The following is a 26471-nucleotide window of genomic DNA, read 5'->3' as shown; positions in this document are numbered from 1 at the left end:
CCCCTTCTTAAGTCCGATTAATTCTAGACTTCTAACGTCAAGCCCTTTCCTCCATCATAAGTAACACTTCCAAATTGTTACTAAGATGAACCCTTCTAGCTCTATCTTCCTCCCCTAATAAACCACAATCCTCCAGTCTATCCAAATCGCTCTCCTTCAAATTATCATTTTTTCTTTCCCCTAGTATACGCAAACACTTCTTTGTTCCAAACTTCCAATTTTTCTTTGATAAATTTTAACTTTCTCATAAGCTTAAAGTCCTCCCAGCCTTGACCATGGCACTCTCTCCACCAAGTTTTAATAGAATCACGAAAAGAAGGGGTGTAAGCCACGTATTCTCAAATCTAAAAGGAGTTGGGACCCACTATATAGGATTGGACTCCAAAAGAATCGAGCAATGATCAAAAGTAGGCCTAACCAAAGTCTCTCGAACAATATTAGGGAAAAGGCCCTCCTAAGCAGCCAAGAAGCCACCCAAGTTAAACAGCCATTGTTCAAAGAAATATCCCCAAGACCACAGTCCCTAATAAAAGAGTCAAAAAGTCTCATGCTACTAGTCGCCCTAGAGCCCCTAAATTTATCCCTATAGGTTTTGATAACATTAAAGACATCCCCCACCACCCAACACAAATTGCGAAGCCCACACAAACTAGCTAGCTCTATGATAAAATCTTCCCGCTGGGAGTGTTGAGGAGGACCACAATAGGAGGTAAACCACCAATGTCCTACACCCCAAATCTCAAGTAAGACTGACAAGGAAAAAGAACTAGAAATATTATCTTTGCAAGTTGCTAACCTAGTGTCCCACGTCACTTATTGACCTTCCAAAGCTCACAAGGATGGGGAAAAAAAATGTACTCCTTGAATCTATTATGACAAATACTATTAAAAGGCAAGGGAATCAATCTCACCTAATTTGTCTCTTGAAGAAACAAAATATCAGGGTGGGTTTATTCAACAAATCCTTGATCACCCTCATTTTGTTTAATCCCCCCAAACCTTTAACATTCCAAGACAAAATCTTCATTTGGGGACACTAGCAACCCCGAGAAACCTACGTCCTTTCCCATAGTTCACCCAAAAAGCTAATCTAATCAATTCCCACTTAATTTTTTAGCTTTTATCGTCTCCCCTAAATCCTTTTTCGCCTAACAAAATCACTTGAAGGAGCTATCAATCTAAGACCCATATCCTCAAGTAATTCCTAAGCTTCCTGGCTTTCTCTCTTATCCCCAAAAAGATCAACGATTTGTAGATTTTCTTCACCATCTGATTCCTTATGGCAATTTAGTAATTTAGAGTTAATAATAGAAAACACATAATTAAATGGCATACCATCAAAAATAGCATCACTCCCCAAATTCTATTTCCTAGGAGTTGTACGCAAATTCCTTGTCTTCTATTTGGAATTGATCATAGAGGGTAAATGATTGGGTCCATAGAAGGATTGGGATTTTGTAGTTATTGTGGGAAGAAAAGTACCATTTAAAATCCTAACTTTATTTGTATTATGATTACTCATACCTAGACCAATATGATTCTTTGTAGATACAACATTCTTTTCTCCCTCCTTCCTCAGCTTTTCTATTAACAAATCCTCATCCTCAGACTCAAATGATGACAAGGACTCAGATTCCAGAACTTCTTTACCTTTCCTCTTATCCAAAATACATACCTCCATCATCTTATTTTTTGTGCGTTCACAGGCTTCTTTCTATCTATTCAATATCTAAGAGGGAGTTCTCAATAATTCCATCACAGCCCCTACCTTTCCTTCTTGGAGCTCAACATGCTTTGCTTCTTTGAACATTCCCTAGCTTTTATATTCCTCTTCTCCCACATCACCTAAATGTAATTCCTCCAATTGCACCGTAAATGTCCTCGTGTTCTCTTTCTTCCTATCCTACAAAAAAGGTTCTCTAGAAGAGGATGGCTCATGCTCGTTGATTTGGAATAAAGCCTGCCACCTTTTTCTAACTATTACCGAGCCATTTTTCAATTCCGAATGGACCTCCTCTGTACCCAAATTCTCTAGCCTACTCTTCAAGGTATGGCTATAAGTAGTTCTTCCATAAAAATTAGACACATATGATTTATACTTTCGGGCCCAATTGTTTCTTTGTATGTTCTGGCCCAATTGGAAGCTCTAGCTATTTCTTGATGTCTGTTTGGATGTTGTATCCAAAATCTCTCAATAAAACCCCCATTAAAGGGCGGAACAAACTTACCTTGAGTGGTTCTTTCCTTTCATAATTCCCAACACCTGAATACCTTCTCTTTGTTGATTCCTTCCTACCCTCTAATTTGAAATATCCCCAGAACTCCTAACTGACTATATGTTCTTGCTGAAATTCTAATCGATATACACTACCCTTGCTCCTACATTTGTTGACCCACAAACCAAACAGCACATTCTTAGCCCTTCACTGGAGTTAGAGCTTGTATATTGCTTGTTTTACTTAAAAAGCTTAACAATATCAAAAAACCTCAACCATAACCTTGCCTCCTTCTCTTCTGGTATGTAGATCATTAGTATTACACCTTTTTTCGGAACCTTTTCCAGAGATTAGAATCGACCAAAATTGTTGGCTCTCCACCAAAACATGATAAAGTGGTTCAATGTTCTTAAAGGCATAATCCAAGGATCTTCTGTCTTTTTAAATAGGAAATCTGTAACTGTTCGAAAAGCAAACTCCTTTCCTCTTTTGTTAGGAAAGTATGAAAGGTCCGTTTCCCATTATTTTCTGAAATTTTGAGAAACTCCCCATTTTCCGCAAACAAGAACAACAATTTATCTTCCCCATTCAGACAATATCTCTTCCACTCAAAGCAAACTCAAATTTTCAAGTTGTGAAGGATCTTCGCCTACTGAAATGTATCACCAGTCAAAGCTTAGGATTTACTTTGACTACTAATATGTCTCCCCAATCGATACAAAGCGGTGGCCAACAAGATGGTCAACAGATGCTATGTATGTTGTCATTGCAGTTGTTAGTGGTGATCGAGAGAAACTCTGATGATCAGAGACAAGTTGTCATGAGATTCTTCCGAGAGTCGATTGGCATTAGGTGAGATAGTTAACAGACGCAGTCACTGGTGGAGATCAAAATGCACTCTAACAACCAAGGAAAAGTTGCTGCAAGAGATACGAGTGGCTAGTGAGAGTATTTTGGTGGTTGAATTGTTGAAGAGAATTTTTGGTGGATAGGGAAAAAACATGGTTCAGTTGCTGTGGATAGGAGCGAAATAGAGTTTGATTTCTGGGTTAGGGCTTTAATGGAGAGGAGTTTCAAGTGATGAGGTTTAAGGAGAAGATGAGACAAAAGGCTCGCCATGCTCACTATCTCAAAGATGGGAGATCTCGGGATGAAGACATGGCAACTTCATCATTCGAGATTAGAAGGGCTCCATGTCAAGTACAACAATGTTCTCCCTTGGCAGTCGTGTGAGTATTTGAACTGAAGAAGAAAGGATCTTCCTCCAACAAGTCGGCAACTCCTCTGGTCATTGTTGCTCCAACCAAGCAAGATAATCTTGACGACTAAGAGGTCTAGCAGTACAAGGCGGCGCCTAGCGCTAGGCAGCAAGCACTAGATCAAATTAATAGACTTCAAATCTCGAAATATTGACATCTCCAAGTTCCTTGGAATCTTTGCTCAATTTATTGTCTTATGTTGTTGCATGGTATTATAATTACATAAAAACACCATATTACACGCACAAACAGGTACACACGTATATTCTTATATATCAATTCCAAGTTCTGCAATCAGCATGGAATTTTTTCGGCAAAACAAAGTACTGTTCATGGATTGCATTATTTCATTGAAGAGAGTTCATGGACTCATTAAAATAATTAATAGGCTGTGAGCTCTAATGATTTATCTCAATGGGCAGTAGACATAATTGAAATAATCGATAGAGCACATACAAATGCAACAATATGTCAAACCATGTATGACAATGAATCCAGTAAACATTTGTTATTGATATTTGACTGAAAAAAAAAGGGCTGCATACAACAGTGAAAGGGCAATGAACAAATATCACAGAAAAACCTGATGTATCGGCTACATATCAGCCACACCCGGCCTTCCTTCCTCTTAAGACGAAGTAAAAGCTTCCAACCTTTCGGTAAGGCATCTCCAAAATCACTGGCATCAACAATCTTCCTCTTCTTCCTCCTACTACCCCATTCCCCATTTAATTCCCTCAAAAACCCTAACAACTCCATTTCAGTCTCCAAACCTTCAGTCCTCCTGCTCAGTTCTGAACCGAATGGATCCTCTGCATTTGCCAATGCAACCGCATCCACTAAAATACCATTCTTATTCAATATTTCCCTATCCCTGTCTTCAGGATTCTCATAGCTCACAATCGCCTCCCGCTCATTCTGACCACTATCCGTCACCAGCTTCTCGCTCTTAGGTTTGCTTCCTCTCCTCCTCTTCTTCCCGCCGTCAATGACATCAATTGGGATCTCTTGCAAAGAGTGACCGACATTGTAAATCTCAGGCACAGATTCCCCATACTCAACTTCAACTTGAACTAAATTATCGTTATAATCCTCCGCTGCGAACAATTGCTTTAAACAGCCTACGATTTTGTTGTTTTCATCGTCTACGGTGTCGGGATAATATCGTGGGGCGGGGAGTCGACGGGGGCGACCGGCGGAGCGACGAATGGGGGCGCCGGAGGTGGCGAGTTCAGACTTGCCAGGGGCGAGACGGAGGCGAGAGTAGGTCTGCTTGCGACTGCCAGCGCTCTCGTTGAAGACGGAGCGGTCGATTTTGGGGATGACGATGTCGTCGACGCGGTGGAGGTCAAAGGAGGGGGAGGAAGAGAGAGAGAGGGCGTGGAGTTCGGACTGGGAGAGGAGGCGGAGATCGACAACGGGAATCTCCTCCGCGCGAAGGCCGTCGGAGGGGGAACCTACGGTGGCGGAGGCCATGGGAGTGCTTTGAGAGGGAGGGAATATTGGCGACCGGACGAAGAGGTTTTAACCTGTAACTGACTAGCAGAATTTGCATGGGTCACGGTTTCAGGGGTTTTTCATGAGACCCCTGGTCATTGGGTCAAGGCCGGATAATTACCCTACAATTCCTCCTGTTTCAAAAATCACATACATTTACTACTCAGGGGTTGCGTTAATTAATTTAGGAGTTATTTATTTAATTTAAAATATTAATTATTTATGCTAATCTATTGATCTTTTTTATATGTTTTCTTATTTCTTTTTCATGTTTTAAACTTAAAACCTCTAGCATAAAAGTTTCAAATTTTAATAATATGTATATAATAAACTGATGTCTTATGTGAAGTCTTAACAAAGAAATTAAATAGGACGGTCCTGATTTTATAGCCAATGAGATTCACTGGGCACAAACAGAATGAGGCGGACTTTAACCACAAAAGCTAACAAAGAAGCACCTCGCATAGATTCTAATTAAGTAAATACCATCAATTTTGATTAAGTGCATCCATACAAAAACACCTTATCCCTACAAACTTAAGAGAGAAACTCTGTTTTGCCAAAATCTTCTAAATGGATGAGTTGCTTATTTAATGTAGCAAATAACTCTAGATTAATTTATCCAAAAATAAATAAATCACAAACTCCACTTCCAGATCTTGAACGAACTCAATGATTTTGACAATCTAATGTAAAAACAATATAACGACACAAACCCCCAGGGCATGGTTCAGGTTGTAATGCGAACTGCGGGAGTGCCTTTCACGAGATCAGGTGTTCAAACCCTCCCTGGTTCATTTCCGCCCCTGGATTCCTGAATTTACCCTCCCTTTGGAGTTGTGAGGTCAACTTCAAGGGACACAGGATTAGTCACGTGGACCGTAAAATAGACACGTGGATACCCGGTGCGTAATCCAAAATATATATATAACGACACAATGCCCACAACCAATCTCCTTGATAAATCTATGGAAACTATTTCAAATAAAATAGTAAGGCTTGGATACGTTAAAAAGTTCATCTAGTCCATTATATTTTTTGAATTAAAAGGATTGCTAATCTCTTGAGATAAATATGCATTTGGATACATTACAATTATTTTGACATGGGTCTATATACTATGGATGAATTGGAAGGGTTAAGACAGACAATATTAAGTTGAAAAAAAAAAAAAGAACTAAAAGGTTAGGAATTGCAAAGGTAGTAGAGTTGGGATGTAGCGCCCCGACCCGCCACGTGGCCCGGGGTGCTAGAAAAATAAAATAACCATTCTATGATATCATATTTACACATATATACAGGAATACAATCCGCCCTAACCAAGGAATCCCGGGTGCACCTGCCAATACTGGAAATGAAACCATACAGCGGAAGATTACTAAAACATCAACATTCGTTACCAGAGTTCGAATTGCTCCCCAAATATATACATACCACTATCCGTCTACATGTTACAATCCTCAAAACAATAAAATAGGATAACTGGTATCTCACCAGCACTAATAACTACTCGAAAAAATCTGGCTCCCGCCCTGAGACAAGTTAGGAACGGTTCCCTGAAAGACCTGAAAAATCATTTGTATAATGGGGGAAAAACACTTCTCAGTGAGACGGATTATATTAACATCAGTATGTGACTAGCATGGGTTCTCATGTAAAAAAAAATTCCATCATTTAACTAGTACATAAAAATTGACATTTTAAAGAAAACTGTACTATACTGTATAACAGAAGATACATAATTTACCATTAATAATGGCCGACTCAATATAGTCCATTTATAGTAAATTTTCCCATATATACATAAAAAACACAACTTGGACTGTCAAAGTAGCATCGTCATGCTATCACACACTCATTCAACATGTTTCCCCCCATGACGGGTTGTGCCGCCCGAAAGCTAAACTCAACTCATAGCCAACGGTTTCACAACTAAGTTAAATTATCATCATAAGTACGATTGTACTTACCTATGGTTGCCCAGTATACCACGGATGGGACCCCCGACAGAAACCTTGGAGTAGTACTGCGGTTCAGGTCTCCAATCGACTTCATCACATTTCCATGCCCGTGTGATTGCACTCACTACCACATATAGCTACGTTATCATGCTCACATCATCACATATCGCAAATCCACAAGGTTCTGAATCATATATGGAAATTTACATAATAAAAACTGTATAATAACTCATTTCATATACAAATTGTTATTCAATAAAACTCGGCCCCCGGTCGTCATATCAAAATTTTTCTCTGTAAGGCTGCCGGAGTTGATTGTTGATTTGAGATTTTGGGGCACCATCCCAGAATTAAGGTAAATGAGATATTTTAAGGTTTTACTATTATTTTGAAATATATTGAACCCAGGAAGTATTAAATGAGCATTTTTATGAGATTTGAGTAAGTTGAGATTTTTGGAATACAGGGTCTTGTTTTTGTTTGATTTTAGGCAAAATCCCGAGGAGCAGGTAAGGGGAAATACGTTATATCAATTTTTATTAATTTAAACTGGTTTAATTTTGGGTATAAAATTTTCTATATATTTTTAGGTAAATTATTCTGAACAGTGCAAGCATTGAAAATATTGTTTTTGATTATATATTATATTGGAAAAAATCATGTGGCATGAAAACAACTTTGATAATTAAATGGTTGAGAGTATTGCGAAATTATGATTTATTGTGTGATTGTGAATACTGTTTGGGTTGCGAATTCTACTTGGTTGAAAATACTAGTTGGTTGTGGATACTGGCTTATTGTGTATATTTTGGTAGATGTGTGGATGTGCTTGAGTGGTTAGATTTGCTATTGATTTGTGTTGTGGTTCATGTAAATTGTGATATAGCGTTGGAAGTGGTATGAGGAGGTCGTTATATCGTACCTGATATAACTGTCATATAACGTTGGTAGTGGTATGAGGAGGTTGTTATATGGACATTTATATTGGGGGGAAAAACATTGGCAGTGGTATGGGGAGTTTGTTTTACCTATTTACTATGAACATGTTGGTATGTGTTGTAATCTGTGTGATGATTAGTCCTGTGTGGACCATGTAACCTATGTGGTTAATAGTCCTGTGTGGACCAATCCTATGTTGACATATATTTTATATGGATTATAGTCCTGTGTAGATGTTGTATTTTGTGTGGATATGAACCCTGTTTGGGTGTGAATGAAAACTGTACGAACTATCCTGTGAGGTGTGGGTCATGTGTGGACTGTGATGCTTGTGTAGTTATGGACCTTTTGTGGGTATGCATGAGTTATGTGTGGATCTCTATGAAATGATGACATGGAATGTGTGTATCTATAATTATATAAGTATTTATTGTAAATTTGAACTCTCCACCCAAGGGCTTGCTGAGGAAGGTGAGTACTCTAGTAGTTATCTATGGATACTAGAGTAGAGGGAAGCCACTTGTATAGGCAGGTGACCTTCCCTATTCTCAGAAACTTTACCTGGATACATAACCCGAGGGCTTGAGTGCCCTGGTTTTAGCACTAGAACAGAGGGAATCTACTTGTATGGACAAGTAGACCTCCCTATTCTTGGGATTTATCAGTAAAAATAATTATGTATGTGTGTATGTGATTGGGTGACAGAGAAGTCGATGATGATGTGATTAAGAATGCATTTTTCTCAGCTGCTATTGATAGTGAAATACAACTGGATGTATATCTTGTAATTGTATATCAAACAATTCAGTCACACACTATTGTAACTTATTTCTTCCTTACTGAGAGGTGTTTCACCACGGCGAATATTGAATCTTTTCAGGTCTTCCATGTGATCAAGCTTAAAAAGCTCCAGGGCGAGGTAGTTTTTGTGAGTGGATACCAGAATGGATATGTGTATAGTTTTATGTTTAATATTTTGACCTAGTTATGTAATATGGAATTTGGATGTACCTTTTATGAGTTTGCATATGTAAATATAGTACTTTGGTATTTTGTTTGAGGTTATTTAATTAGTTCTTCTGCGTGAATGGTATCAAAGACGTATGATTGGTCTCATAATACTCCAGGCCCCACGTGGCAGGCCTGAGGCATTACTGTTGGTATCAGAGCATAATGGTCTTGCGGATTTTAGGAGGATTAATACCAGAGTATAGGTTTAAGTTGGATAAGGGTAGGAATGGGTAGATTAGGGTGTTGACATAAGTTCGAGTTTGTTTCGTAGCCTGGAGGGAGAAATCCTTTGACAGAATTATGTGATTTTCTAAATCAGTCGACAGTTTCAAAAAACCACGGTAAATCCATCGACGGTGATGTTTCCAAGTAGAGAAACTGAAATATGGAATTTGAATTTGGAGGTTAAAATGAATGCGGACAATTGGATATTGGATGTTTAATTGAGAATTTGGATATTAAGTTGATTTCATGTCTTAAGATTTTTGTCCGTTATATTAAGGTGTAGAGATATTAAACTTGTCCCTGTTTTATATATATATATTCAGGGATGGATCCTAGAGGCAAAGGGGTGGATGAAGGAGGAGGAAACGAGTTGGGAGCTTCTAGTGGGGATGAGATTGACACCTCCTAACTATTGCGAGGTATAGCTTGTCAGGTTAAGGAAGAGATGAGATGAGATTTTAGGGGATCAAGCTACCCACCAGTGCACCAGGGTTACCTAATTGATCAATTCACTTGCCTGAAACCCTAATCTTTTGAGGGTGGCACTGACCCAATTAAGGCTGAGAAGTGGATGCAAGAGATGGAAAAGATAATGGCAATGTTGAATTGTATTGAGGAGCAAAAGGTTCTTTTTGCCACCTTTAAGTTGGCTAGAGAAGATGAACGGTGGTGGCATGCAATGAATCTGTTGGAAGAATAGTGAGCAGTACCTATAGCAATGACCTGGGGTGATTTCAAGCAGGTCTTCTACGACCGATACTTCCCCATTACCACCATAAATGCGAGGGCGGAAGAATTTTTCAAACTGACTCAAGGGCGTCTCACCATTCAGCATTATGCTGTTAAATTTATAGAACTTTCCCGCTTCACACCTTCCATGGTTCTAGATGAATACCAAAAGGTGAGGTGGTTTGAAAGGGTCCTGAATCGGAGAATTCACAAGCATATGGCATGTTTGCAGATTCAAGATTTTCCAGAATTTGTGGAAAAGCCATCATGGCAGAGTCAAGTTGCAGAGAGGTGCAGAGGCATCAGAATGAAGGAAAAGGCATATGTCTCCCAATCCTCATGCAAATTTCAGATAGGGGTCATGGAGGGGAGACAGAGATGTCATAGGTTAGAGGTCTGAAAGGAATGATCGAGGACGTTAGGGCAATTCGTCACACCCTTACTGTTGTAGATGTAACTAACGACATTAGGGAGAATGTCGAAGTAGGGGTGTCATGTGCTATAGATGCGGCAAATATGGTCATATAGCTTGGGAATGTCGAGAACCGTCGAACAACACACCTACTCCAAATCAGAACCAGAGGAACAACTCGGTACCTCGTGGCGGCAGTGCCCCGGCATGTGTTTATATGTTGGGTATTCCTGAGGGGGACAACGCTAAAGGCACAGGTAATATGTCTACGTTATCATGAGTATTAATTTTGTTTGACTTTGCATGATTCGGTGTTGCATATGTTTGAGTTGATTGAAATGTATGAATATGGTTAGTTAGCTTTTTAGTTGTGAAAATAGCGGATTAATGAATTTCGAAGATGAAATTTTCTGAAGGAGGGGAGAATGTAACAATCCAAAAAATTTTAACTATTTAAAATAATAAGGAAAATAATAATTGGAATAGGGAAAAATAGAAGAAAGAGAAAAGGGGAAAAAAAATAATATTTTAAAAGGTGTTAGCGAAAACTCGTCGACGAACAAACTAGTCTCGTCGATGAGCATTCTACCTTGGCTCGTTGACGAGGGCATATGTCTCATCGACAAGGAGTTACTGAGAGGGTTTGAAGTATTCTGAAACTCGTCGATGAACTCACGGTCTCGTTGACGAGTGTTCTTCATGAGATCGTCGATGAATCCACGTGTCTCGTCGACAAGTCCATTCCTATAAATAGCGATTCCTTTCATTTTTAGTGAGAAAATTATGCATGAAGCCTCTTTCTCTCTCTCTAGAAAATGGTCCCTCTGCCTTCTCTCTTCGATTTTGGGCTGGATTCGACTCGGTTTGATGATTCAGAACCACCACGGGGTTCGTAGGATTATTCTCTGCAAGGCTACCAAAGTAGATCGTTGATTTGGGGTTTTGGGGTGCCATCCCAAAATCAGGGTTTTTAAGGTTTTACTATTATTTTGAAATATATGGAACTTAAGAAGTATTAAATGAGCGTTTTTCTAAGATTTAAGTAAGTTGGGATTTTTGAAATATAGGGTCTTGTTTTTGTTTGATTTTAGGCAGAATCCCGAGGAGTAGGTGAGGGGAAATACGTTATATATGTTTTTATTAATTTTAAACTGGTTTAATTTTGGGTATAAAATTCTATATATATATATTTAGGTAAATTATTCTGAACAGTGCAGGCATTGAAAATATTGTTTTTGATTATATATTATATTGGGAAAAAAACGGGTGCCATGAAAACAACTTTGATAATTAAATGGTTGCGAGTACTACGAAATTATGATTTATTGTGTGATTGTGAATACTGTTTGGGCTGCAAATTCTACTTGGTTGAAAATTCTGGTTCGTTGTGGATACTGACTTATTGTGTATACTATGGTAGACGTGTGGATGTGCTTGAGTGGTTGGGTTTGCTATTGATTTGTTTTGTGGTTCATGTAAATTGCGATATAACATTGGCAGTGGTATGAGGAGGTTGTTATATTGTACTTGATATGACTATCATATAACGTTGGTAGTGGTATGAGGTGGTCATTATATGGGCGTTTATATAGGGGGTAAAACATTGGTAGTGGTATGAGGAGTTTGTTTTACCTATTTACCATGAATAGGGTGGTATGTGTTGTAATCTGTGTAATAATTAGTCCTATGTGGACCGTGTAACCTGTGTGATTGATAGTCCTGTGTGGACCAGTCCTGTGTTGACATGTATTTTATATGGATTATAGTCCTATGTGGACGTTGTATTCTATGTGGATATGAACCCTGTGTGGGTGTGAATTAAAAATGTATGAATTATCCTATGTCAATATGGGTCATGTGTGGACTGTGATACTTGTGTAGTTATGGACCTTTTGTGGGTATGTATGAGGTATGTGTGGATCTCTGTGAAATGATGACATGGAATGCATGTATCTATAATTATATAAGCATTTATGGTAAAGTTGAACTCTCCACCCAAGGGCTTGCTGAGGAAGGCGAGTACTTTGATAGTTATCTGTGGATACAAGAGCAGAGGGAAGCCACTTGTATAGGCGAGTGACCTTCCCTATTCTTGGAGACTTTACCTGGATACATAACCCAAGAGCCTACTAAAAAAGGTAAGTGCCATGGTTTTAACATTAGAGCAAAGGAAATCTACTTGTATAGGCAGGTAGATTTCCCTATTCTCGGGATTTATTAGTAAAAATAATTATGTATGTGTGTATGTGATTAAGTGATAGAGAAGTCGATGATGAAGTGATTAAGAATGCATTTTTCTTAGCTGCTATTGATAGTGAAATACAACTGGATGTATATTTTGTAATTGTATATCAAACACTTCAACCACACACTGTTGTAACTTATTTCTTCCTTACTGAGAGGTGTCTCACCCCAGCGAATATTTAGTCATTTCAGGTCTTCTAGGTGATAGAGCTTAGAAAGCTCCAGGGTGAGATAGTTTTTGTGAGTGGATACCAAAACGGATATGTGTATAGTTTTATGTTTAATATTTTGACCTAGTTATGTAATATGGAATTTGGATGTACCTTTTATGGGTTTGCATATGTAAATATAGTACTCTGGTATTTTGTTTGAGGTTATTTAAATAATTCTACTGCATGAATGGTATCAGAGACGTATGAGTGGTCTCATAACACTTTGGGCCCCATGTGGCGGGTCCAGGGCGCTACACTCGGCTGTCATATTAAACTCGAACCCCAGCTGTTATATCATATACAATATAAAAAGCAGTCAAAATATTTCGTTCACATATACCATTTAAAATTGTTCCTATGCTACACAATTTTTATTTGTTAACCATAAATAAATTAACCTGACTAGGAAAAACATAAGTTGTTGAAAATAGGGTATGAACATCTCTAGGGTTTTATTTAACTCATACTATGTATTTAATAGAAAATAGGAGATGATCCAACCAACCAACATAATTTTTCCCCAAAACATATACTACATTTTAATTAGTCCATATTTCACAAAAAGCTGACATAATATAATCCCCTTACCTGGCTTACAAGAAAGCCCACAGAAAACCCCAAAATCCACGCCCTACAGCGCTTGCAGTTCAAAATCCTGAAATCACATTTCCCACAGATAAATCAACACAAACCCCAGAATATTCCTCATTAAGCATTTCCTAGGCCCCCTATACTCCAAAACAATTATAAAACCTTAAAATATCCTACTTACCATGATTTTAGAGTAATACCTGAAAAGCTTAGATTAACAATCCGCTCTGCTAGACTTGTAGAGAATCTCCCCTAGAACCTTGTGGTAACTTTTGATCATCGAATCTGGCCATGAACGACGAGAAATCATAGAGAGAGAGAGTGTGTGTGCGTGGGTTAGAGAGAGAAAACAAGAGATTCGTTTTCTTAATGAAGAAGCAAACAAAAAATCCTTTTATAAGTCGTTGACCCGACACACTTCATCGACGAAATGGTGCCTTCGTCGATGAACTGTAGAAGATCGTTCATTGAAAAAAGAAAGGCTTCGTTAATAAACCCTAAGCCTGAAATTTCAGTCATTCGAGATCTCTTCGTTGACGATGCCCTGAACTTCGTCGAAAAACCATTGAAGGGCATTCGTCGAAGAAAATAGGGAATTCGTCAACAAAGCCTACTAAAATTCCCTTTTCTTCTTTTTTTTTATTTATTTCTTTATTTTTCAAGTTTGGGTTTCTACAATCTCCCACCCTTATAAAAATTTCATCCTCAAAATTGCTAACTAATACCAATCACATTCTTATCTCACAATCCATCTTTACCGAAGAGTCGGTAGCCACCCACATAGCGGTCCCGTCCCAAATTTATTAAATACCCTCACTTATGGCGAAGGAATACCGTGGTTACAAATGCTATCTTAGGAGATTACAATATCCATACAAAAACTCTCCTAGTGACCATTCATAAACCAAAATAGTAACCAACTAAAAAAACTAACAAACCTGTTCTATGCAGTTTATAAATACAAAACCAATACTCACCTACCGTTCTACTTACCTGTTTAGTGCTGAGCCTCTTCGAATAATTGTGGATACTTCTGACATATCTCTACTTCTAATTCTTATGATGCCTCCTCCACTATATGATTACGCCAAAGTACCTTTACCAACGAAATCCTTTTAATACGCAGCTCCTGTTCCTTATAGTCTTGAATTTGAACCAGTATCTCCTCATATGCCAATGTGTCCCCGAGCTCCAAAGATTCGCAACTGATCACATGTGAAGGATCTGAAATGTACTTCCTTAGCATGGACACGTGGAACATGTTGTGAATCCTAGACAATGCTGGAGGCAATGTAATTTTGTATGCCACTGTACCAACTCTCTCCAGAATTTAGTATGGCCCGATGTATCTAGGGCTTAGCTTTCCATTTTTGCCAAATCTCATTACCTTTTTCATCGAAGCAATCCTAAAAAATATGGCATACCTATCTCAAACTCCAGCTCCCATCGGCGAGTATCCATATAGCTCTTTTGTCAACTCTGAGTTGTCTTTATTCTTTCCCTGATAAATTGGACTTTCTCCACGGCCCGCTGAACAAACTTCAGCCCTAAAATCTGCCGCTCATCGACCTCATCCCAATACAACGAAGATCGGCACCCCTAACCATACAATACCTCCTACTGTGCTATCTCGATACTAGCTTGATAACTGTTATTATATTCAAACTCGACTAACAATAGGTATTTAATCTAACAACCCCCGAAATCTAGTACACACGCTCGCAGCATATCCTCTAAGATCTGAATAGTCTTCTCTGACTGACCATCGGTCTGCGAGTGAAAAGAAGTACTGAAAGTGAGTTGAGATTCCAAAGCTTCCTGTAGACTCTTCCAAAATCAAGAAATAAACTATGGGTCCCTATATGAAATGATAGACACAGGCACCTGGTGTAATCTAACTATCTCCTACACTTAAAGCTCTGTCAGCTTATTCATAGAATAACTGACTTTAACCAAAATAAAATGAGCAGTCTTTGTCAGTATGTCAACAACTACCCAAATAGCATTCTGTCCCTGAAGCGCCGATGGCAGTCCTGTGACAAAATCCATGGAATGTGCTCCCACTTCCACTTAAGAATGAGAAGTGGTTACAACGGTCCTACCAGCCTCTAGTGCTCAGCCTTCACCTTTTGACATGTCAGGTACTGTTCAACAAAACGGGCGATCTCTCTTTTCATATTAGACCACTAGAAAAATTCTCGCAAATACTTGTACATCTTTGTGCTCCCTGGATGCACTGTATATATGGTTTGTTTAATCTCAACGTCATTCGGCATGCATATCCTGGTGTGAAATCTCAACACCCCATCACTTGATACATTGAAATCTGCATTCAACCCATCCTATATTCCACTCACAATCTCTGCCAGCTCTACATCTTTCATCTGAGTTGTTCTAATCCGTCCCTGTAAGGTCGGTTGCACTACTAGGCTAGCAATGAATGCCTGGTGATTTCCTTCCACTAACTCCACACCCAACCTTTCTAGGTCCATTCTGATCTGATACTGAACCCCAACTACTAAAACTGACGCAGGCACTGACTTCCGACACAAAGCATCAACTACCACATTAGCTTTTCCTGGGTGGTAACTAATGGTACAGTCGTAGTCCTTTATTAACTCTAGTCATCTTCGCTACCTCATGTTCAACTCTTTTTGAGTGAAAATGTATTTAAGACTCTTATGATAGGTAAAGATCTTGCACCTTTCACTGTACAAGTAGTGCCTCCAGATCTTTAATGCATGGATCACTACTGCCAATTCCATGTCATGCATCTGATAATTCTTCTCGTACTCCTTGAGTTGGCGAGAAGCATACGCAATAACTTTTCCCTGTTGCATTAAGATATACCTGAGTCTCTTCTTAGATGTATCACTATAGATCACAAATCCACATTCTCCTGATGGAATAGTCAACACTAGGGCAGTAACTAAACGTTGCTTCGGTTCCTGAAAACTCTACTCGCACTCATCAAACCACTCAAACTTCATATTCTTCCTTGTGAGCTATGTCAGCGGACCTTATAGTTTAGAAAAACCCACTATGAAATGGCGGTAATATCCTACCAGACCCAAGAAACTTCTAATCTCATGCATGTTCTCGATCTCACCCAATCAACTACCGCTTCTATTTTGCTCGGGTCCACTAAAACACCTTCTCTGGACACCACATGTCCTAAAAATGCCACTTGCTCTAACCAGAATTCGCATTTCCTAAACTTCGCAAAAAAATTATTTCCTCTAACTACTTGGAGTACTAACCTCAAGTGAGTTGCATGCTCCTCAGGACTCCTCGAATAAACCAGGATGTCATCGATGAATACTACCACGAATCGATTTAGGTACTCAGGAAATACCCTGTTCATTAGGTCCATGAATGCCAAGGAGCATTAGTCAACCCAAATGGCATAACCAGAAACTCGTAGTGACTATACCTTGTACGGAAAACCGTCTTTGGTACATCCTCTAATTTAACTCTCACCTAATGATACCCGGATCGCATATCGATCTTGGAGAAGACCTGTGTACCCTATAACTGGTCAAAGAGATCATCAATTCAGGGTAACGGGTATTTATTCTTTACTGTCACTTTATTAATCTCTTTATAGTTGATGCACATCCTCATTGACCCATCCTTCTTCTTTACAAATAACACCGGTGCTCCCCTGGGTGAAACACTTGGTCTGATAAGCCCCTTATCCAGAAGTTCCTACAGTTGCTCCTTTAACTCCTTTAGTTTAGTTGGAGTCATTCTGTATGGAGCCTTAGAAATATACGCCATCCCTAGAAGCAACTCGATAGCAAACTCCACCTCACAATCAGGAAGCAATCCCAATAACTCATCTGGAAAACATCTAAGAACTCCCTTACCACGGGGATATCCTCCAGTTTACATTCCTCCCTCCACACCTCTTTTATGAATGTTAAATACCTTTGGCATCCCTCTAGGAGTAACCTCCTCATCTGCATAGCTGAAAGGATTTGTGGTGCAGAGTGCACACACGACCCGATAAATATAAACTCCGGTTCCTAAGAAGGTCTGAACACTACCTCCTTCTTGTGGCAGTCAATACTTGCATAGCTAGCTGCTAACCAATCCATTCCCAGAATAAGATCAAAGCCATGCATATCAAATATAATCAAATTAGAAGGTATCATTCTCCCTGAATTTCCATTGGGTAATCCTGGATTACTTTACTACACACTACCACTGACCCTATCGATGAGACCACTTCTAACTCGGCATCTAATGGTTGTGTTTCTACCATGCACAATTTAATGAACCCCAACAAATAAAAGAATGCATCGCACATGAGTCAAACAATACAATGGCTTTATTTGACAAAATGGAAATTATACCTGTCACCACATCATCGGCTGTGAATTACCGTGTTATCCCAAGAGGGGAGTGAATTGGGTATTTCAAAATTATTTAAGTTTATTTTACTACTTAATCCTTATTTCAACATTTAACAGAATAATCACAGAGGTCTGAAATTAATTCAAATTATTATCTCAATAAACTCAATTATACCCAATTGATTATCAAGTGCATGTAATATTAATCAATATACAAACATGTAAAAATTGGTAATGAAATGCAAACAAAAATTAAAAAGGTTAAGGGAAGAGAGAAGGCCAACACGCGATTTTACAAGGTTGGGCCTACCCCAGCCTACCTCCTCACCTTGAGTAACCCACTCAAGGATTCCACCAAAAAATTGTTCCTTTAATTGGGACAGAGCTTCTCGTACAATCCGTTGCTTACAAGAGGCGTAGCTACCTCCTCAATCCCGGTTCACAGCCCGAGCTGTGAGTATAATATAAAATTACAATTTCTGAAAAAACTCTAATGCTTCTACACAAAGCTAGTGAGTATAGTAGAAACCTAATACATACTCATATGATAAAAACATGAAGCTCAATGAGTGTGTGAGATGTTTTCAATGATATTTGTATATCAACAAACGTATGATCTTCGTATATGCATATATATATGATAAAATTTCTTCAAGGATCTGAACACAAATCAATATTTTTCACAACTATTTCTCAAGGCTATGTATTTTAAAATCCTTAAGATTTGCTTGTCAAGAATTTTTTGCAACTATATTGTAAGATGAAATCTTTGATTAAAATATAAGCTTGAAGATCTGGAAAGATTCAGACGTTAGCAAAAACCTTTCTCAAATAAGCCTTTCAAATAGTAAAATAAGGATTTTTCTTCTCAATAAAAAAAACTTAGATGTAATAATATGAGAGAGGAAAAAAACTTTGAATAAATCACTTATTGATCAAACCTCAATCACCACGGATTGCTTGCAAATGTGTAGATGAAATCCCTTTAAAAAAACTGAGACGATTTGCCTAAGAAGTATGAATGCAGTAGAGTATTGGCAAGATCTTTTGAGTGGAGGCACACTTAGCACAAGATAACAAGATTAGTCTCTCTAAAGTGTTTCTTCTTGTGTCTCTAGGGTTTTTGGGCATGTTTACATAGTGTTCTCGCTATATGAGTCAATCCTGGCTGTTGGATCTTCTAAAAATAAGAGTTTTAGTCTGTGTCCGCATTGGAACATGAGTCAGCACCCCAACCTTCGTCGACGAATGGGTAAGTTTGTCGACGAGTGTATAACACTCGTTCATCGACGAGGTCATAAGTTCATTGACGAGAGCACTGTCTGAACTTTTTGGGCTCTCAGTATTTTTTTCGTCGACGAGACAACACTGTTCATCGTCGAGTGGCCTTCATACATTCATCGATGAGACCATTGGGTTCGTCGACGAGGCCTCTAAAATTTGCCTCGAATAATTTCATTCAACTTAGAACTAAAGTAAATGTATTTTTCATGAAATCTATAAGTCCTAAGGTCCGTCTAGGGTATATTTGAGCTTCGAGTTATATCATATGACATATGTAAATACATTTAATTCTAAATACCCATTCCATTAAAGATCTTGAACTTGAAGCTTGCTTCATCATCCTTTCATTCCTATAGTTCCATGGATTGCGCCAAGTGATATGTACTTTAGGTTCCTTGTATCTTCCATACAAGTTTACCGTTCGTGCATTCTAAATCATGGTCTTGTTCACAAACTCAATTGCATATGTTAAATACCAAGTGATTTGTCATTATCAAAATATGATTGGACTCATAGAGTCAACAGTCTCCCCCTTTTTGATGATGACAAATACACGAGTAAAAATGGGTTACGCCTAACAAGGCTCCCCCTAAGATAATGCATAATTTAGAATTCAGCAATATAGTTTACACACAATAAAGTTCATATACATTGTAGAATATGCAATATCTTCGCTAGTATATATATCTGTACTAGACTCTTTTCCCACTTTATTTCAAAGAGAAAATATTACTTACTGCTCCCTTTTTTTTGACAAAATAAAAATCATAATTTATTTTTGCTTACAAACTTCTCCAAAAAATCATTTTATCATTCATTTTTGCTTTAATTTCTCCCCCTTTTTGACATCAATAAAAAGGTATATATATATATATATAAATGTTTTGACAAAAATATATCTCATCTTTGCAATCAAAAGTATATTCTCCCGTGTTATTCAATTTTCTTCTACCTCTTGCTAATGTATATCTGTGTTGTTGAATTAAATTTCAATGTGAACATACACAGTGTGTCAATTTACATATACATGGATAAGCAAATCATTCATTAAAGTTCAAAGGTTTATGTGAGCATCAACATGTGTCATGTATCCATACAAAATTTACATGCAATCACCATGCTTTGAGTTTAATACCAAATATGAGAAAAATTTTCCAAATTTAAAATGTTTAACCAAATATTAATGTTAATGTAAGTTGCTCCCCCTTAATTATGTAGTCTAATGTAAGTCTAAGCAACTTCTCGACTATCCATCAAACCTAGTTTACGTCTAATTTGGATAAACCTATCCTCCGGAAGTAGTTTCGTGAATATGTCTGCCCATTGTTCATCTGTGTATACAAACTTAAGTGTCACATCTCCTTTTTGCACATGGTCACGAAGAAAATGATGTCAAATTTCTATATGTTTAGTTTGTGAATGTGATATAGGATTCTTTGAGATGTTTATTGCACTCGTATTGTCGCATCTTATAGGAACTGTGTCATAGTGTAGTCCAAAATCCATAAGTTGTTGTTTCATGTACAGCGTTTGAGCACAACAACTTCCAGCCACTATATATTCTGCCTCGGCTATTGAAAGAACAATTGAATTTTACTTCTTTGAAAACCAAGATACTAACGAATGTCCTAAGAAAGGACATGTGCCACTCATACTTTTTCTATCAACTTTGCTACCGACAAAATCTGCATCCGAATAGCTAATAATCTCAAAAGAGGTATACTTAGGATACCATAATCCAAGTTCAATGGTTCCAATCAAGTATCTAAGTATTACTTTGATAGCTAATAGATGGGACTCTTTAGGTGCAGCCTGAAATCTTGTGCGCAGACATACGCTAAACATTATATCAGGCCTGCTAGCAGTCAGATAAAGTAGGCTACCAAGCATCCCTCCATAGAGCTTGACATCTACAAGTATACCTTGTTTGTCTTTGTCTAATTTCAAAGAAGAGCTCATTGGTGTTCCTAGAGTTTTACCATCTTCCATATTAAACCTTTTGAGCAAGTCTCTAATGTACATTGATTGATTTATAAATATTCCGCGTTTTGCTTGTTTGATATGAAGTTCTAGGAAGAAGTTAAGTTCTCCCATAATGCTCATCTCAAATTCATTTTGCATACAACTTGCAAAATCATTGCACAACTCTTCATTTGTTGCTCTAAAGATGATATCATCTATGTATACTTATACTAGGAGCATGTTGTCATTCTTAGATTTGATAGAGTGTTGTATCTAACTTTCCTCTAATAAATCCATTATCTAGTAGAAAACCACTTAGCCTTTCATACCAAGCTCTAGGAGCTTGCTTTAACCCATACAAGGCTTTAGTTAATCTATAAACGTTATTTTTTGGATGCTTATGGTTTTCAAAACTTGGGGGTTGTTCTACATATACTTCTTCACTTATGTAACCATTTAAAAATGTGCTTTTGACATCCATTTGATACAACTTGAAATCCTTGAAAGCAGCATAAGCTAACAACTTTCAAATGACTTCCATTCTAGTTATAGGTGCGAAGGTTTCCTCAAAATTTATTCCTTCCTCCTGGTTATATCCCTGAGCTACTAGTCTTGCCTTATTTTGAACAACTATTCCATGTTCATCTTTCTTGTTCTTATATATCCATTTTGTTCCAACGATTGTCTTATCCTCAGGTCTAGGAACTAATGTCCAGTTTATTTCTCTCAAACTAATATAGTTCTTCTTGCATAGATATTACCCATGATTCATCCTCAATCGCTTCACTCACATTCTTAGGTTTTTCTTGTGATAAGAAAGCAAAATGACTAATCATATTTCTAAGTGAGGATCATGTAGTTACTCCACGTGATAGTTCTCCTATAATTTGATCTATAGGATGATTCTTTATGTACTTCTATTCTCTAGGTTGTTCATTAATCTCTTTTTCCACTTGATTTTCTTTAGAAGATGTTTCTTTAACTTTAGTGTTCTTATCTAAATTATTTTCAATAGACAAATTTTCAAATTTCTTACTAATCTCAATTTAATCCTCATCAGTCTTTTGAGCAAATGGATTAGATTCATTGAATACAATATGAATGGATTCTACAATGGTTAATGTTTGTTTATTATATACCTTGTAGGCTTTACTATATAAGGCATATCCTAGAAAAATACCTTGGTCAGATTTCACATCAAACTTTCCTAAATGTTCATTATCTCTAAGTACAAAGCACTTGCAGCCAAAAACATGGAAATATGAGATGTTTGGTCTATGCCCATTCCATAATTCCTATGGAGTCTTATTTAGAGATGGTCTAATCAAGACTCTATTTAGAATATAATAGGCGGTATTTACTGCCTCAGCCCATAAGTACTTAAGTAGTTTATGTTTGTTAAGCATAGTTCTGGCCATTTCTTGTATAGACCTATTCTTTCTTTCAACAACACCATTCCGTTGTAGTGTTCTAGGAGCTGAAAAATTATGAGATATTCCTAATGAATCACAGTATTCTTCCATACCTTGATTTTTAAATTCTCTACCCTTATCACTTCTGATTTTAGTGATAGTGTATCCCTTTTCATTTTGAATTTTCTTGCACAGTTTAATAAATTGTTCACATGCTTCATCTTTGTGACCTAAAAATAGTACCCACGTAAATCTAGAATAATCATCAATGATAACAATGCGTATGATTTTCCTCCTAAACTCTGAATTGGATTTGGACCAAATAAATCTAAGTGTAGCATTTGGAGTGGCCTAGTAGTAGAGATTACTTTGTTTTTTCTTAAGACTAGATCTTGCTTGTTTTCTTAGTTGACATGCATTACTGATTTTGTCTTTCATGAATTTTGTCTTAGGCAATCCCTTAACTAAGTCTTCCTTAACTAGTTTAGTTATTAAGTCCATGTTTGTGTGTCCTAGTCTCCTATGCCAAATCCAACTAATTTCATTCATAGCAGAGAAACATGTCACACGTTGAGAAGTTAAGTTATCAAAGCTGGTGGTGTATACATTTTCATGACACTCAGCACTGAATAGAATTTTTTTATTAGTTTTATGTCCAACAATGCACTTGTCATATTCAAACGATACTTTATAACCTTTATCACACAATTGACTTATGCTTAATAAGTTATGTTTTAAACAATCAACCAGTAAAACATCATCTATAAAGAGTGATGAATCGTTACCAACTTTACCAACACCTATGATCCTTCCTTTTACATTATCCCCAAAAGTGACAAATCCTCTGTCCTTTGGTGTGATGGATGCAAATTTAACTTTATCCCCAGTCATATGACGTGAGCATTCTCTGTCCATTTACCATCTATCTTTTGAGGATGATGATCTCAAGCATACCTGCAATAGACATTTAAAGTAATTGTTTTTGGTACCCATTTTTTCTTGGGTCTACAGGGGTTAGTGCTTGACTCTCCTTTAACTTTCCATACCTTTTTCATTTTAACATCTTCTTTCTTAAAAGGACAATCAAATTTTATATGACCTATCCTTTTACATTTAAAGCATGTAGTATATTTATAAGAGTCTTTTAATGGAGCATAAGCTTTTGATTCTCTTACAAAATAACTCATGTAAAGATATTTTTGTTTTAAATTTTCTTTTCCCTTAAAACCAAGCCCTTCTTTATCTAGGGAATTTCTTTGTGCCCCAAGAAGTCTTTCAAAGTTACTGTGGCCCTCTGTGAATTTATAAATAATTTTAGAACTGTCTTTCAAATTTCTTTTCAATTCCTCAATTTTTAAATCCTTTTCTTTTATCATAAATGCATGAGACTCATTCAGTTTTTCAAAAAGCTTTGAGAGTTCCTTTACTTTGCATTTCAAATCAAAAATTTTTTTAGTTTTCTTCTCAAGGATTTTAAGAGTGTACATATATTCTTGTTACAATTCATCATAAGAAAGCATGCTATTTTTATTTTATGAATCACTGGAATAATAAGATGAAGCAGAGCAAAAAGATTGTACCTTGTGGTCTTCGTGTGCCATTAGACATAGATTTACAATCTAGTCATCACTAGATTTAAATTTTGAACTACTTGTACTGTGAGTATCCTAACCAACCCTTAGTGTCTTCTTCTTCTTTTTGGACACTTTCTTTAACTAGGGACAATCTGGCTTGATATGCCCAACTTTTCTACAATTATAGCATATAGGAAGATCATCATTTTGCCTCCTCTTGCTAAACTCTCCTTTTTTTGATTGCGAGTTTTGGAATTTTCTGTTAAACTTCTTATTCTTCTTCAGGAACTTTCCAAACTTCCTTGTTAGTAAAGCCATGTCATCTTTGGATTCTGAGTCACTTCCTCCACTAGAGATGTTAGGCGATGCCTTGAGAGTTGTAACTCTCTTTGTTTTATTCTGCTCATTTTTTCTCTTATTTATTGCTAACTCATGCATGATGAGTGAACCAATCAATTCATCAACCGACATCTCTTTCATATTCCTTCCTTTGACTATAGCAGTAGCTTTAGGTTCCTATACTGGTGATAGTCCCCTAAGGATTTTCCTAATTAACTCATAAGTAGGGTAAGATTTACCAAGAGCATTTAATGAATTCGTGATGTGTGTGAATCTAGTGTACATGGATTGAATAGACTCATGAGTAGTCATTTTAAATGCCTCATATTCACTAGTAAGCATATCTATCCTACTATCTTTTACTTCCTTAGCGCCTTCATATCTTACTTCCAATTTTTCCATATCTCTTTAGCAGTTTTACAGGCCATTACCTTATTAAACTCATTAATGTCTAGTGCACAGTATAGGAGGTTTATAGCAGTAGCATTTATTTGAACAGATTTCCAATCATCATCAGTATACTCATCTTCAATCTTAGGTACATTTACTTTATCAACTACTTTCATAGGAACATGGTTTCCCTTAGAAACTATTCTCCACACTTTCCAATCAATATTTAAAAGATATATATTGTAACGACCTGTTGATTTTACCATATTTTTTTCCATATAAAAATAATATTAATAATTCTAACATCTAGCTAAACTGTTATAATCATGATCAACCTGGACCCATGGGTACTAGGGATATACCTGTCACACAACTTTGATACCTAAGCAGCGGAAAACATAAAATTATATACATGCCATACAACACCAGAAACCATACCAGAGTTCTAATAAATTTGTTTTATACATATACATACATCCCAAAAACCAAAAAGTATCATAAGGTCATAACCCAAAAATCCATCTAACCTTAGCTCATCCACTTACCCTATAGAAAGGGTAGCTAAGTCCACTTCTATTGCCGCGGGCTCTATCCGCCCTCCTACCTAGATTTCCTGAAATGTTTGTAATGATGGGGTGAGACACCTCTCAGTAAGGGAGATAAACTAATATCAATGTGTGGCAACATGAGTATTGTTCGTGACATACATATAAATAGTACATAATTCATAACTGGTATAAACAATTGTACCATATCTAAATAAAACATGATTTATCATAACATAGCTTAACATACTAAATTTCTATACTTAAAAAATCATCTTATATAACCATATCATACTTGAATTATTACCCAGGACAGATAGCTAGTTAGCTATTGTTGTGTCTTACCCCCCACATGATAGGGTTACACGGCCCGAAAGCGAGACCTTGCAATGGCTAGCCGACTATGCTAAGTCAAACATAGGTGTGTAAGTATGATGGGCCTTGAAATTAGGATAGCTTCCCAAGAGGGGTGAATTGGGATTTAAAAATTTTATTCCTTTTTTAATATTTCTGTGTTATGAGAATAATCACACCTTAACCACAATCACAAAATTTATTCAGATTAATCATAACCAAAACAAAATAACCAACCACTTGATTCTTGTAACAATAGCCTTGTATTAATATGTAAAGCTTGTTGAATATGCATACGCCCAGTTGTTAAATTTCACAAACAATCTTCTTCCCTATGTTCAACTTTTAAATAAACTTTCAGTTTAATAAGTTAAGGATGATCAACCAACGTTGTCCCTTTCGATTTCCGCAATCAATGCTGATCAAACCAAAATAAATTATCTTCCGGTCTATTTAACAACCAAACACTTAGAATTCAGAGTTTTATAAAGCATCCACGCAATTTATAATCTTTGCTGAAAAGTAAAGAGTAGGGAAGAGAGAGAAGAATACAAGGTTTTAGGAGGTTCGACTTCAACACAGCCTACGTCCTCGCCCTTGGCAAAACCACCAAAGGATTCACCATAGGGTTCTTTCAATAGATGAAAGAATTTAACAATTGTAGCGCAATATCAGTGAGAAAAATTAGCAAGACTTTAGAGAACTTTGTGGATGTTTTAAGCAACAAAGAACTTTTAGAATTTCAGAATGCTTGAGAGAGAGTTTGATTGCTGAATTGATTTCTTGGTATTCAAATCAAAGTAACTCGAGGGTATTTATAGATGTAGAAAGGTTTCTAACTTATTCCCCAAGTTTACTTGGAGTAGAGTCAAAGTTTTATATTAATTTGGGCCTCAAGTAATTGAAATTTCAAAGATATATCCGTTGAGTATTTTCAAATCTCTCGCGAGCCAGACG

At 37.1% G+C, this 26471-nt stretch overlaps 1 protein-coding gene across 11 annotated transcripts in view; it reads right to left on the bottom strand.

The window, feature by feature from the left end:
• The window catches only part of LOC131162490 (uncharacterized), a 38785-nt gene extending 33736 nt beyond the window's left edge, over window positions 1–5049 (bottom strand). For all 11 annotated transcript variants that reach the window (XM_058119034.1, XM_058119035.1, XM_058119036.1 and 8 more), the window contains exon 1: window positions 4059–5049. In XM_058119034.1, coding sequence (XP_057975017.1) covers window positions 4059–4951 — 893 coding nt within the window. In that variant the 5' untranslated portion in view covers window positions 4952–5049. The remainder of the gene's footprint in view (window positions 1–4058) is intronic.
• Between the last annotated feature and the right edge of the window lie 21422 nt (window positions 5050–26471).

The sequence above is a fragment of the Malania oleifera genome, chromosome 8, assembly GCF_029873635.1.
Source record: "Malania oleifera isolate guangnan ecotype guangnan chromosome 8, ASM2987363v1, whole genome shotgun sequence".
Classification (NCBI taxonomy): domain Eukaryota; kingdom Viridiplantae; phylum Streptophyta; class Magnoliopsida; order Santalales; family Ximeniaceae; genus Malania; species Malania oleifera.
This window is presented reverse-complemented; position numbering and strand designations above follow the sequence as displayed.